The sequence below is a fragment of the Cladophialophora psammophila genome, assembly GCF_000585535.1.
Source record: "Cladophialophora psammophila CBS 110553 chromosome Unknown aczJe-supercont1.11, whole genome shotgun sequence".
Lineage (NCBI taxonomy): Eukaryota > Fungi > Ascomycota > Eurotiomycetes > Chaetothyriales > Herpotrichiellaceae > Cladophialophora > Cladophialophora psammophila.
The window spans coordinates 613,406-628,676 of NW_006912932.1; the positions used below are offsets into that span (position 1 = coordinate 613,406).

A 15,271-nucleotide genomic window follows, 5' to 3' on the forward strand; every position below is an offset into this window, starting at 1 on the left:
ATAGTTTAACGACGATGGTATAGACATAGATCATTCGGAAGCTAAATATATATTGGGCGGGCGAGCACTAAAAACATTGAGAAAGACTATACGAAACCAGTACGCTCCTATCCTCATGGTCCTTAAACGTTTAGAAGTTTAAGATACCGCGGACCACTAAGTCTTACGTTTTAATTCATATAGTATAAACCTAGTAATAAGAGGACACGGACCTTTGAAAATATTTAACAATATTAGATATCTAGGCATTAAGACATAACTTCCCTACCGGTAATATTACACCGCACCCGCTAAGCTAGATAATAATTCGAATCGAATAAGAGATAAAAGAATCTAGTCACATTCGATAATTCTACTAGACCTAATTAGACCTTATTTATATCTTATTTCTCACTTACTTTAGTCTTACTCTATAATTAACCACGAGTTCTATTCTTCATTTCTAACTACGTCGTTATTAAGTAAATAAATCGATAATCAATATTTACATAAAGACAAAGATAAGATGAGTAATAACACCACTATATTAATGGCTAAGTAGAAACCTACTAAGACTTTATAAAGTTAATCCCCGAAGGCTACACTCGATAAACTAAATAAGTCTACGAACTTAGAAGATATCTAACGCGTTTTACACTGTAGTTAAGCCGACTATGAAGCCATAGTTAGCCCGATCGAGAAACTCTTATATAAATTTCTAATCGCTCCTAAATAAACCCTAGCGTCAACGGCCGAGCGATAAATAATTAATATAATCGTTTAGAAATTAAAAGATTAGATTACTCTTAAAATAATATTAATATAGGCAGAGAGTTAAGGAGAAAAGGCCGAGAACGTTAACAAGGCTATTTCGTATATAGTTCGTAATGTATAGAATACGAGAAGAAGACGAGAAAGACGCGCTAAATAGAAGAATGATCTACTTAGCGTCTTATTTAAAATTTCTACAGTTTCTACTCCTAATTTAAGAAAAAGTTTCGCCGTTAAGATAGAAGAGCCTTTAGATAAGAATAATATCGATCTTATCATAATTAAAACGGATGAAGACTTAGAGACATACTACCGAACAATATTACGCGGACTAAGCGGTGACATTATATTCAACGATTTCAAAGCTAAGTGCATAAGTAAAGCTTTCTCTAGTGATAAATCACAGAAATATATTTTTTTTAAAATTTTATTAGGAGGCACTAAGGGAGTTATCGTCGACTATATAAAAATCCTTAGAGCGTTACTAAAGAGAGCTCGTAATAGAGAGAAGAAATTAATTCTCGTTACTCACTATAGTAAAGTCTCTAGATATAAGTTCGAGTCATATCTAACTAGTGATATCCAAAACTAACTATATTTATTCTAATAGTATTAAATCGACCATTACGCTAACCCGAGCTTAACGATCCGGCTAATAAAATTACGAATAGCATTAAATACGATTAACTAGAATTAAATAGCGAAGTTCAACTAAGCCCGGATAGCTAAGTTTAAGTAGAAACTCTTTAGACTCCGTAAGACACAGACTAGATTCTTATATCTTAGTATTCCATAAATCCGAAAAGAAGAAGAAAGATCTCTAAATCTCTCCCGAAGAATATTTAGTTAGTTAAGAAAGACTAGCTACCTATAAAAAAGATTAAACTAGAAGACGAACTAAATATTAGTACGGAGAATACGAACTCTCTCTCTCTTTAGTTTAAATCCGAGAAAGAAAATACTCTTAAAGAAGATACTCTTAAAGAAGATACTCTAAAAGAAAATACTCTAAAAGAAGATACTTTAGAAGAAGATACTCTAAAAGAAGATACTCTAAAAGAAGATACTCTAGAAGAAGATACTCTAAAAGAAGATACTCTAAAAGAAGATACTCTAAAAGAAAATACTCTTAAAGAAGATACTCTTAAAGAAGATACTCTTAAAGAAGATACTCTTAGAGAAGATACTCTTAGAGAAGATACTCTTAGAGAAGATACTACTGAAGGAGTTACCGAAGATAACTATAGTAATAATAATTATAGTGAAGACGACGATAAAATACGACCACTACTAAAGAAAATACTCTCGACGTTTAGTCACGACTATTTAAAACCTCTAGAGAAACTTCTATTATAGCGAGATATAGATACTCTTAGTAGCATCGGAAATCTATAGATAATAAATTATTACGACAATAACTTTATATAGATCGGTAAAGGTAACGAAAGACCACTCGACGATGACTCTATCACTATCGACGGTGACGAAGATAAGATAGATCGTACTATATTAGATTAGTAGATAGTTCTTTAAGCACAGCGAGAAAAGTTTATATAGCTCAGCTCTAAAATACTTAAAGAGATATATATCTTCTTTAAAGTCGACGTCGAGCAAGTGAGACGGTACGATGACGAGTTCTATATCGACGATATACTTCGCTCACTACGAGTATACTAACTATACGGAATCTATTTCACTCTACGCATTGAGTTACGCGATATTCGATAAGTAGATAGTACTACTATTTCCTCGACAGATACGATTCTATTAGTAGACTAACCTAGATTTAGTAAGTCTACTTAATTTACAACGATTATTACGACGACTACGCTCTTAGAAAGAGTATAGAACGAAGTCGATAGAGCTCGGGCATTCTTCGACTCTTAAATTTAGTCGACGTATTTACTAGTATCCGGGAGAGATTACTAATAAAATAAAAATATATTCTATTCTTCGCTTAAGTCATTCGCGATCTATTATTCTTACGTAGAGAGAAACCCGTTATTTAAGATACGACCTACATTAGGGACGATAATATTGGTGATATCTAATGTTCTTCTCATTAATATAATTAAAGAATAATATAAGTAAGTGAATATAAAGACGAATAAATTTAAGTTCTACGTTTACGCATAAATAACTAAAGAGTCGGGTAAGAAGACTTAACGCGCTCAGCTATAGATAAGTAATAAAGTAATGAAAACTAATGTTCGGGAACTTTATATAGAAAAGAACGATACCCGCACTCTCTTCATACGAGCCGAAAAGTCTCTCATCGGGCTTTATCGATACGTCTTCATTATCGCCGCGCCATTATATAAGACGAATATAGTTAATACCGAAATTTATAAACTCCTATATAGCCGATACACTCGAGATAAATTTCATTAGGAACTAAGTATCTCGAACTCAATGATGACGAATGCGCGAGAACTCATCTTCGAGCGCTCTAAATGAAATCGTCTCACAACGCCTAAGATCATAATGATGTTAGGCACATTAATTCGACTCGGCGCAAGAGACCTAGTAAGGATATCTTCTCTCTGAATACTCTACGCGTATCTTAAGAAACGTAAGGAACTTCTAAACGGTGTTACTCTAAGATCGCTAAACTAACCTAAAAATTAGTAGTAAATAGAGTCACGTATGAAGAACGACTTCTAGAGATCGTACACGCCGTTCGGACTATACGAACTGACTACTCGGTGGCCAAGAGAGAAGGAGCAATACACGATGGAATAAATAACGTTACTATTAGTAATTATAATCCAGCGTACGAGAGATACTAAGTAGCTTAATGGAAAGATTCTCCTCCCGCTCCCGCGTATATATTATCGTCTTTATACGATCTAGATAAGTAAGGTAAATATAAACTACGTTAGAACAACACTTTACAAAAGTTTTAATGACAAACTATAAGCAGCTAAAAATAAGAATAAAATAACGGGTAGCGAGCCGATATTTAGTAGTTTATCCTCGATCCTACAGAAATATACGACTTTACCGGGACTCGTAAGAGTCTACGCTAACAATAAGCACTTAAAGATCGTAGATAGCCCTGAAAAATTCGACTTCGGAGTGAAATATATAAAGAAATGAAAAGTCTTCACTAAAAACATCGACGACGCGGCTAAAAGTATATATCACCGACATCTAACACTTCTAATAAATAGCGCTCTAAAATTTCCGATTCTATAGTCTATTCTTATCGAGTAGCTCTAGAAGATAGACTTTCTTAGGAGACCCTCGAAGGATATTGTTTTCGCGAAAAATAACGAAACTACCCTCGTCATATTTAAGGTATATTCGGGTTAAAGAAATGACTATAGTTAAAGGCTAACCGAGTATAGTACATTAAGGACGTAATGGCTTAGACTTTATTATTTAAGATTATTACGGCCTTCGTATACGGTTCTATAGATAAAGCTCTACGTCACTAGGTATTAGTTAACTTTCAGAATGAGGATGAAGTCAATATTCTTATTGGTGTGTTAGAAGCATTAGGTATAGGCCTAACATTAATAAGAGCTTAATTCGTTATCTTAATGAAATAGTAAGGCGACCCCGGACTACACGAGTAAATAATCGGTCGAATGTTACGCAGAGATAACTTTAACTAGAATGACCTTAATATCTTTAAATTATACTGCGATAACTTCTCGTCTAAAGTGGCCTTACACTAAAGAAGACTCGGTCGAGAGAAATTCACCAACCGAATTAATTTATAGGCACTAAATAAAATCGTAGATACAGTGACTACCGATACCTCGAACGACGATTCGGAGGAAAACGATAGTGATGAGTTAAGTGGAGCGGATGACAAGATAAATATTAATGACGATAAACCTATTATATTATCGGATGATAAGAATAATAAGCGTAGTTAAATTAAGAGAATAAAACTATCACAACCTAAGGAACACTAAGACTACTATAGATGATTAGTGTCGGATGTGAATAATTAAGCAGTAGATAGTACGTATAATTAAACGCGAACATACTGAATATAAACAGAAATAATTAGATATAAATAGATATAGTAGTACTCTATATATATACTGGAATATAATGTACTTAATATAACTAGATATAACTAAGTACGGATTTAATTATAGGCTTCGAATGAATGTACTAAGATATAGTGTAATAGAGCACTTTAGGGTTCGACGTATATATACAACAACGCACAGAGACCTATCCAGTAGGTCGGGAATCGAGAACTCGTTTCTAGTTAACGCTAATAGAGTAACATCATAACTAACACCACTCCCAGGGAGACAGCGGCTAGGGCAGGGAGCGCCTAGCACGGCGACGGCGTTAAGAAGTAGGAAAGGGCCGACGAAACACTTAGAAATAGGTAGACGACATTAAAAACATAGAATACTCTGTTAAATCTATAAAGAATGGCACACAGCCAACACTATGAATTGTTCAGCACTGCCCGCCCTTTTATGACTACGAGTATCGATTAAGAACATATTAAGCAATGTGATGCGCACTTATAGTTATAGTAGGGCGGCGTTGATAACTAATAGTAGGCGTGGGCTCTCACAGATGTTAGCTTAGCGTCCCATGAGCGGCGCTGGGCTCGCTGGGCCACCACGGCATTCGGGAATGCTCTGGGCCGCGGGAAAAATTGCCGATGTACGTAGGGGATAAATCTATCGCATTTGGGAATGTCTATACAAAGTGTCAGCCTTGTGCAGTCTTGAGTTTAACTGAATTCGCTCATTTTAACAACCCTTCCGTACACTCATTCTTGCCCTGTTGATGGCTATATTAGTCTCTCTAATCTCGCCAGTTGTTGCTAAGAGAGGGGGGAGAGAGAGTCAACAATATCGAGTCGAATTGACAACACTTGGCATATTATTTACATGGCAGACTCACTAAGATCGTATATAACAGTGTTCCTCATTCGGTGGCGTTTTTAATTCTGCGAAAACTAACCTCGCTGTCGCGGATTTGCATAGAGATGTAACAAATCTCGGCCTTGCCGCTCGGCCATGTGCGCTTTCGGAACTCTGTAATATCAGCCTACTCTCTTGATCCCTCATATTTCTTGGTATAAACTCTCTTCTCCCCTCTCTATCTAGTCGTAGAGGTGCTCGAGAAGAATCATCTCCCAAGACTCCAGACTTAGAGGCGTCTTTCAATGTTGTCGTTCTTTGAGGACTACCCAGAATTTCCTCTGAATTGCAAACCACTAGATCGATCATCGTCAACGCCAATCCTCCCAGTTGACGGACAAATTCCGTGGAACCACTCACCTGTGATTTCGTCACCCATGGGTGGTCCTTGTTGACAATCTCTGCGTCGAAGTGGCGGAAAAATTGTGCAATGTATTTGTGCACTTCGATGAGTGCTAGATTGCGACCGATGCAACTCCTACTTCCCATTCCAAACTGGAAGCGCAGCTAGTCAGCCATCAGGGATGGCCAGGGGGACTGTGATTGGACAGGAGGGCGCGGCTTACCGTGGTCAAGTCCCGATTCATACCACCGATACGACCCTTGTCGGCCTCTGATTCGGCAATCCATCGCTCGGGTACCCACCGACTCGCGTTAGGGCCGAAAATATCCACCGATCTGTTCATCGAAGCTGCACTAATCCCGCAGACTACATTCTGATCAAAATGATACTTTCCAACTTGCAAACCCTCTGCAGGGAGCACTCGAGGAAGCTGATATGTAATCGAAGGGTGCAGCCGCATGCTTTCTTTGACGACGGCGGACAAAAAGGGTAGGTTCTCGCAATCTTTGAAGCTGATCTCCTCTTTGTCTGTGAGACCTAGGTCTTTGTATGCCTGGTCGATTTCTGCCATGAGACGCTGCTTGTGACTCGGATTTTGCAGCACCGCACCAAGTACGGCTAGAATCGCTACGGTAGTGGTGTCGGCTCCGGCCCCCAAGATATTGACGCCTTCGATCATGACATCTCCTTTCTTGACCGGGTTCCCGGATTGATCCTTTGCATCAATGAAGTGCTGAAGCAAGTCTCGACGTTGGCCTCCTAAACCGTTCTTCATGCGGCTATCCACCCTGACCTCAAGCCAGTCGAGAAACACGCTGAAAGCATTCAATCTTTTCCCACCCACTTTTTTGATGAGCCATTGAGCGACTGGATTGTTGAACCAGAACATCTGGAGAGGCATGTTCCCCATGTTAGCCATCAGCCAGAATCCATCATGTATACTACCGATGATGCCATCGACGTCCTTCTCTTGCTGAATCATACCGAGAGGCCCGCCCAGTGCGAGTGTACCGACAACATCAAAGGTGAAGTAGTTCACCCATTTATCGAGTTCAATAGGCTGACCCCTAGCCACGAGCTCTCTGAACTTCGCCCAACCTTGGTTGGCCACATCTTGGATTAGGCTTTCCATGGACAACATGGAGGACATGGAGTAAGCAGCCGTGACACGGCTTCGAAGATGCCGATGAAGTTTGATATCCGTGGCAGCAAAGAACGAGATCTGCATATTCGGCACGTACCTACGATAGAGAAGCCTGTTAATCAACTTGGGGTGCTGCTGAAGATGCTAATATGTAAAGATGTTTTGAAAAATACAAGGAAAGGCGTACCAGGAGTGATACCAATTTGTCTGTGATATTGTTAGCACATTCGCGGAAAAGCGAACCTTGAATCCGCCAAAAAAAAATTCCAAGAAAGAATTGAAGCACTAACCTTCTGGGACACTTTACCGTGACCATAGAGTGCGCGAAGAGCATCTCGATCAACGAAACTGACTTCATTCGGCGCAATCCTGACGACATTTCCATATTTCTCGTGGAGTTCAGTCACATCCCGTAACCAGGTACCTTTGAAATAGCGAATATTTCTCCAGGCCTGACTGAAACGTGCCAGGAATGGCCCCGGAACTTGGCATAGTTGATGAAACCAACAATAGTATATGGCCTGGACGACGTATACAAAAATGAACAATGCACCTAGGAATTTCCAATCTGCGTTAGCTAGAAGGGAAGCAATGAGCGAGGGTGGTTGACCAGTTCTGCCAGATGCCACAGAATGGGTGGCATTCCGGTTCACAATGGCGTCTGGGAAGAAGTTCATGTCTGTTGAATGCAACATCAAGTCCGCAAGGAAAGAGATGTCTTTCAATATTGTCTCACATTTATGTACAAGTCGCTGGGGTCGGTCCTTGAAAGCCTCTGTGGGCTGCATTTAACGCCAAATTAGGAGGATCATGAACATGCCCCAGAAAGGCACCGCGCTATTCCCCAAGCCCCGCACCCCGCACCCGGAAAGGCTATAGATGGAATTTGGTTCTCCCTCGGTCAGATGTGGGTGCTCCGCGGAGCCAGCCATCTCCTTCCAGGTGGGCACCGCCGCGGACTTACGACCTCCGGAATGGGATAAGGGAATAATGAGAATGATCATGGCTGCCGTGTATGGAGTAGTCGTTCTTGATTGGCAAGCTGTCCGATGTCCCTCCGTAATTAGATCCTGGGCTCCAGATTATTCCATAGGGATCGCGATTCTATGGATACCAGGAACGAAAGTGCTCGGCAGATATGGTTAAACGATTCTTTTCTTGTCCGTTCTTTCACATCGACAATATTGGAGCCTATTTCTTGTACCAGTGAAATGTTTTTGGCTCTGTGTAGGAAACCAAACCCTCTTCACCCCATTCGCCTCCAAGCCCACTCTCCTTATGTCCAGCGAGGTGAGCATGCGGCAGAGGTCTTTCAAAGCCGTTGATCCAGACTGCACCCGCCTGCACCCGCTCTGCCAAAGTGAACGCCTTGCGCACGTCAGAAGACCACACTGCGCCTCCCAGTCCTGTGTTGGTATCATTGACCCTCCTAATCACTTCTTCTTCGGTCTTCCATTTCATCACAGGTACAATTGGTCCTGCATCATGTTAGCTTAGTGACAAAAACTTCGAGGCCAGCGAGGATGCACCAAATGGTTCTTCCTTGACAATGGCCGAGTCGTCGGGAGGGTTGTCCACCACCGTCGGTTTCAGCATGAAACTGGACTGCGTGCCTGTGTCACCGCCTAGAGCAAAATGGTATCCCTTGTCCCGACAGTCCCTAATGAAGCCTCTCACGATTTCGTACTGCATGGCGTTCTGTACAGGGCCCAGTGACATGCTGTCGCCGTCCTCCTTTTCATCAGTATTCCAAGACTTGACCTCGTTGACGAAGTCCTTCAAAAACGTGTCATAAATGGACTCGTGAACATATAGCCGCTTGCTCGCGAGACAGTACTGTCCCGAGTTGGTGAATGATCCGATCGCAACTTGAACAGCAGTCTTGGATATATCGACGTCCGGACAAATAATCGAGGCTCCATTGCCTCCTAGCTCCAGTGTCAGTCTTTTCAACGTAGGTGCAGCGGCAGCCATGATGGCCTTCCCGGTCTTGATGGACCCTGTGAAGCTAATCTTTTGAATTCCGGCGTGTTGGCACATCCGAGGACCTAAGCGGTCGTCACCGTTCAGGGCTTGAATGACTCCTGGAGGGAACAGGCCTTGGACCAATTCAACGAACTTGACCACACTGTATGGGGTGAAGGGCGATGGCTTGACAATCACACAGTTGCCAGTGCTCAATGACGCGCATATTTTGCCCATGGCGAGGACAAGAGGATAGTTCCAGGGGCATATAGCGGCAACGACACCAACTGGGACTCTGTGAATCGCAAGCTGAAATTCTTCGTCGTCTTGGAGGATTTTCGGGCTAATTGGACCGAGGTTTGCTGGTATTGTGTGTGTTAGGGATCGGCTGCAAGGAAGTGGCGAGGATGTCAGGCGAACCGTACCGTGATAGTTCAACCATCCCAATGAGTGTTCTACTTCCAATCTCGCAAATCGAAGCTACAGTGCCGTCAGTTCTAGATATCCTTTAGCAAGGCTACTTTCTCACAGGTTTCCCCGTCTCCAGCTTCAATAGGAGAGCCATCTGTTCTCGTTTCGATGCAAGTACATCGTAAGCTTTGCGTAGAAGGCTGGCTCGCTCTTCCCATTTGGTTGAGGACCAGGAAGGGAACGCGTTTGTTGCTGACTTGACTGCTTTTTCCAGGTCATCAGGAGTCGCTAACGGGACGTCCCAGAGTTCCTTTGTGGTTGAAGGGTCCACTGCACGCCGCTGTTGAGATCCGGAGTGCAGCCCCCCCTCTATGCAATTGTAGAACTGGTAGAATTGATCGTCCTTCATTGTGCAAACCAGTTGAGCTACTTGCTCCTCCTACCTCTCCTGAGGCTTATGAACATACTACGAACTAAAGTACTATCGAGTAGCCACCGACGAGTTACGGCTTGATTGGTTCGTTGCGCTTTGGAGGGGTCAACGGAAGGTTTGTACGCACAATCCTCTGACCAAGGTCGTGACGCTCAACGTGCACCGACTCGTGGTCCGGTCGTCGAACCCAGAGTTCTAGTTCATGGAGAGCATGTCTAGGTGCCGAGGTTGTTCGCCCAATGTACTACTGGCGCAATATCACCAACGTGCAACGCCCGCGGCATGAGGTTGCTCGGTTGCCCAGATTTGCCGAAATAAAAAGCTCAACTGGAAAGTAGTGGGAAAGACTATGTCGGCGTGGCCTGAGCCGTGTAATCTTGCCTCATCTATCACTAATTACAGGACTGTTTCCATGTGCCTGCAGGCTTATACAACCAACGCTTCACATTAGTGGAAGAGATGTACGTATGAACCCAAGTTTTGATCGGCAGATGCACCTTGATCTATGTCCTATGGGTAACCCCTTCATTTCCTCTCCATTTGACACTAACGACCTGCTTGGGGAGCCTTGACCCAGAACCATCTCGTTCTAGCTGCCAAGTTATATCTCAATTTTGTACATACTAGGATCATAGTTCTTCGGCCAGATACCATTTTTTCCCGGAGCCAGGATACCTTTGGGATCCAATGCATTCTTGATTGCTTCGTTCAGCCTCATCATCGAGTTGTTGTTGAAATTGTATGTGCTTGCGATCTGGTCCATCAGCGCAAGATGAGTCCGATACTCGCCCCAGCCTCGTGCAGCGGCATCGTCAATCAGGATTTTGATCAGTCGATGGGCTCGTTGTCGACTATCGGGATCCTTTTTATCGAAGACTATACACACAATATGATGCATCTCTCTCATCCCGACGATAAAAGTCCCGATGAAGTCGAAGCCAAATTCCTCGCTTCGACGGCGTGTTACTTCGTATTGTGCCACAGCATCCTCACCTGTCACCTTTGCAATGGGGCTAAAGAAAAGATGCGCGCCATTGGGTAGCCAATCGACCCATTTTAGCTCAGTCATGGTAGGAATTCCTTGGAGCGTTAGGTGGCGAGTTTGTAGCACAACATTATCGGGCATCTCCTCCGGAAAGAAAAACTTAACTCCCTTGATTGAGGAGAAAGAGGCTTTTATGACTTGCCACATAGCCACTCGGACCGGCTCTGGTCCATAAAGCGCGCCGTAAAAGTTCCAGCGCCCAAGTCCAAGAGAAGCTGCGATCGCGTCTAGTTCCGCGTCGTTTAGTGGGCGGTCCTCGTTGGTGTAGCTTTTGCGGTCTCCCTAGATATTGTTAGGCTTACTCAGTTCGGAGAGAGAGTTAAAATTACCATCACTGCAGCATCCAGCAGAATATGTCGCAACGTAGGGACATTCTGCAGGACCATGCCCACACGAAGCGGGCGAATCGTCTCAATAGCCTGGTGTAAATCTTCGTCGCGCGGAATGGTGATTAAATAAGATTGGTAGCCTCCAGGATTGACCATTAGCCACATCCCCATCTTGACAACAATTCCTTAGAAAATTAGCAGATTGCCTTTTCAACTATACAAAGGCAGCTTACCAAGGGACGACTGAGAGAAGATTCCGTCGTTGTAAGGTCCGAAGCCGTAGTTGAAAAGCTGCCAGCACTTATTTGGCGGCTGTTCATGTGGTGGTAGAGATGAATCCTCGTCTGGAGAGGGCAAAGAGCCCATCCCGGTTCGAATCAAAGTCCCGTCGGGAAGAACCACCTCCATCCCGCAATGCATCATCCAATGGTCACCATAGGGTGTGTATCCGACTCCTCTCTCGATGGTATTTCCAATGATAGAGCCGCCACCAAGATCTGGAACGTCGACCCACAGTTTATCCCGGAGATTGTTAGTCACCAGGTATTCGTGTAGGGCGGAGAATGTCACTCCTGGCTCAAGGAGGGCGTATGCTCCCTCCACATTGACTTCGAGAACTTTGTTCATGTGCCGGCCCATGTCGAGACCTACACTTCCTGGAACTCTCGGGGCAGCACCCCCATAGCCAACGTTGCGGCCAATGGAAAAGGGCCATACTGGAATCTCGAACATGTTGCAGATCTTCATAATTGACTGGACATCGGGGACATTTCTCGGTGCGACGACCGCAGAGCTGACGAGTCTAGTCTTGTAGACAATGTGGAACATATCATGGGCTTTACCCGGGTCGAGGTAGTTGTCATGGTAGAGCTCTGCCTCATCGGAAATCACCGTCACGTTCTCGCTGCCCGTGACACTGGCAATCTCCTCAATAAATCTCTGGAACTTGTCATTGTCTGTGCCCGGAGGCAAAACTAATGGTCGTTTGACGGACTGTGACTCTCGTGGCGCGCTTCCTTCTGGCTGCCGATAAGCCAGCGGCTCGTTTGCTACAGCAGAGGTTGTCATGTTGAAACGAGTGCCTCGAAATTTCGAGACCCTGAGCTGATCTTCGACGCAGGACAAGAATGAGGAGAATCATGGCATTTAGTATGCTTTCTGCACTTTTGTTATGGTTCCAGGAGCCCCCAGTGAACCGAGGTGTCGGCCTCAGTAACATGGTTGCTCTCTCTATACTAGCGGAAGACACTCTGTGGCGCTCCCTCCGCTAGCGTACCGAGGGAGTCAGTGGTAGGTGACGCCGAGGCGCCAAAGCCCCACACGATAATGGGGTGGGATGTGGGCGTCCACATTTTTCCGAGGCAGCCGTCACCAATACCGAAAAGGCCATGCCTTTGGGATAATTTTGGGGCTTCAGGATCGGCTTTTGACGACGGGACTGCCTGATGTACGAAGGGCGGTTAAGGGTCCGATCTTTGCATGTCACGCCAAATTTATCTGTGTGTTTCCAATGCCTCTCTTGATGTCCTATTTACCGAGCACATGCAGAGTGTTTCGAACGGCAGTTTAACCTGGTACTAAGTAGCAGTCGCCGTAACTGTACAGGCTTCTTTGACAGTGCTAGGACCTCTTTTCCCCAACAGCTTGTGTCGTCTCAGAGACGTCCAAAATGCTATAGACTAATCCATCACTGAGAGTACTGCGCAGGAGCATAAATACTGAAAATATACAACGCCGTTTACGTAAGTCTGTCCTGGTTGACTCTTTTGGGGGGGGGGGGGGGGAATACGACATTATTACTATTTTTTCAAGCTACTACTCGTGGATTTCGCTATTTTCTCATGGAGAAATATATTGCATGATACTAGGCACAAACTTGATGGGGGGAGGCTTCAAGAATTGCCCAATTCTGTTCTCTCTACTCTTTTATTTCTCTAATTATTTCTCTAGTTAGCACTCAAGATGCACAACAGCGGCCCATTTATAGCCGCAAGCTGGTCGTGATGACTGTTTCTCTCTTTCTCTTTTGACTCTAGATATGGCACAATGAGAACAGTGGCTGAATCGTTGGTACCACCCAAGAATCAGTGATGCTTGGGAAGCGGCACTTGTATCTCCTGATGCGCCAACCTCGCTCTATGCATAGGGGCCGATTTCGAGTTCATGCTAAGCACCAGGTTTACCGGTGAGATTTCGTCTCCGAACTCGAACTACTAGAGGACCTTCCTTTTCGGAGTTGCCAACACTGACGGTTCTCATCTTTTCCTTGGGATTCGTACTCTCGAGCTTGGAGCACTTCAAGACCGTGGTGACAACCTTGAGAATATTTATCATGGCCATATTCCGACCGATGCACATTCTGTGAACCATGCTGAATGGTGCCAAGTTTCGCTTGCACGATTCTGCATTCGGGCCCAAGAATCGGTCCGGGTCGTAAACGTCATGTGTTGGACCCCAAATGGCGGGATCATGGTGCATGACGTGGTTGGAGCTGAAGATTGTTGTCTGTGCCGAAGGTCAACTTCACCAGACCCTTTGCTAAGCAGAAAAAAAAGCTCACCCCACTCGGCACGAAATGTCCGTCGATGGTCATCTCCCTTTGAGCGGTGACCTTTCGTGTCAGGGTCATCGTGAAGGCAGGGTTGATCCTAAAGATCTCTTGGATACAGGCTATTGTACATGTCAGCGTCTGCTCCAGACTGTCAACCGGACACGCAACTTCGACGGCCCTAGGCAACTTCTGGTCGATTTCACACATGATTCTACCGAGAAGAGCAGGGCTCTGTCGAAGGTGTGAGAATAATAGCGTTAGGGTGCCCGAGATGGTATGTGATCCAACAACCCTATCAAATGTTAGAGAGTCAAGCCAAGTTGTTGTGAAGCGAGAAGTCCTACACCATGAAAGGCTTCGGTGTTGACGCCCACTTCTGTCAGTATCGCTCCCGTGACGGAGTCCACCGCATTTATGAGACAAGATAACAGGTCATTCCTGCTTGTCGACTTTTGATGTGTCCATCGATGAAAGGCTCCATCAGTTTGATAGATTGCAACGAGAATGCGTGGGCCATCTGGCGACACCTAACGGCGTGAATCTGGACGAGTTTAGTTCAACCTGCTGCGTTCCCCAGTCCACGGGAAAGCTCACATATTCATCTTGTGTCCCGAATAGGTTGGGATTGAAAGCTGTGAATCCGTCGTAGAACTTGGTCTCGGGCAGCGACCTTCCGCCTTTGTAAATCAAGCTGGTCGCGGATTCGGTGCGAAACGAGAGGTCATTGGGACCCACTGACCACCTCACCGTGATGCTCATGCATGGTGGCTAGTGTTTCGGGGAGGTGTCGGGTCGAAAGATGATATACCTTCCAAAGTTTCGTGATTGACGCCCAGAATGGACCATGATATCCAGCAAGAGGATGGAAGAATTGGTAGTAGATAGCATAGACGGTACCCAATAGGAAAGATACCACGCCCACGGTAGTATACAAGGAGCAATTGCCCATCATAGCAAGGATTTGGGCTATGGGCATAGCAGTTGAGTTGGACAATGATTCCACGATTGGGAAAAGAAGGGAAACAGAATGAAAATCAAACCCCTCGAAGCGAAGAGCGAAACTTGCAGATGAATGTGAAGCCGCCTAGCATATCAAGTTCGCGCCCACCACATTTGCCGATTGGGGCGCCAGAGCATTTCCGAGCCACCACCCTTCCGGATGTTGGTATAAGTAACCCGCGCAACCCAGATCACTCTAAATTTCCAACCATCAAGTTCCTGGCTGTTGAGATGAGCACTGCACCGCTTTCCGGTTTCGAGGGTTACAAGAGTAAGGTCCTGACTTACAAAACGTCGGCTGACCTCCAGCTCTCCTTGAACGTGCTTTACCCCCCAACGAAACCCTCTTGGTCAGTTCCTGTGCTGCTCCATTACCATGGTGGATTTCTGGTGA

At 44.5% G+C, this 15,271-nt stretch overlaps 4 protein-coding genes across 4 annotated transcripts; all 4 read right to left on the bottom strand.

Moving 5' to 3' along the window:
• Positions 1-5,899: 5,899 nt before the first annotated feature.
• On the bottom strand, positions 5,900-7,821 carry A1O5_07440 (uncharacterized protein; the record flags this gene model as incomplete). Its single annotated transcript, XM_007748029.1, has 4 exons — positions 5,900-5,953; positions 6,018-6,152; positions 6,224-7,276; positions 7,435-7,821. 4 exons carry the CDS (start codon positions 7,819-7,821, stop codon positions 5,900-5,902), a joined length of 1,629 nt encoding a protein of 542 aa, XP_007746219.1.
• A 514-nt stretch (positions 7,822-8,335) lies between these two features.
• Positions 8,336-9,929, bottom strand: A1O5_07441 (uncharacterized protein; the record flags this gene model as incomplete). The annotated part of the gene is made up of 4 exons (XM_007748030.1): positions 8,336-8,622; positions 8,674-9,471; positions 9,535-9,589; positions 9,639-9,929. The coding sequence occupies 4 exons, from the start codon at positions 9,927-9,929 to the stop codon at positions 8,336-8,338; spliced, it is 1,431 nt and encodes a 476-aa protein (XP_007746220.1).
• A 625-nt stretch (positions 9,930-10,554) lies between these two features.
• A1O5_07442 (uncharacterized protein) lies at positions 10,555-12,395 on the bottom strand (the record flags this gene model as incomplete). Its single annotated transcript, XM_007748031.1, has 3 exons — positions 10,555-11,280; positions 11,328-11,512; positions 11,561-12,395. 3 exons carry the CDS (start codon positions 12,393-12,395, stop codon positions 10,555-10,557), a joined length of 1,746 nt encoding a protein of 581 aa, XP_007746221.1.
• Positions 12,396-13,493: 1,098 nt separating this feature from the next.
• A1O5_07443 (uncharacterized protein) lies at positions 13,494-14,085 on the bottom strand (the record flags this gene model as incomplete). Its single annotated transcript, XM_007748032.1, has 2 exons — positions 13,494-13,832; positions 13,888-14,085. 2 exons carry the CDS (start codon positions 14,083-14,085, stop codon positions 13,494-13,496), a joined length of 537 nt encoding a protein of 178 aa, XP_007746222.1.
• Positions 14,086-15,271: the final 1,186 nt, after the last annotated feature.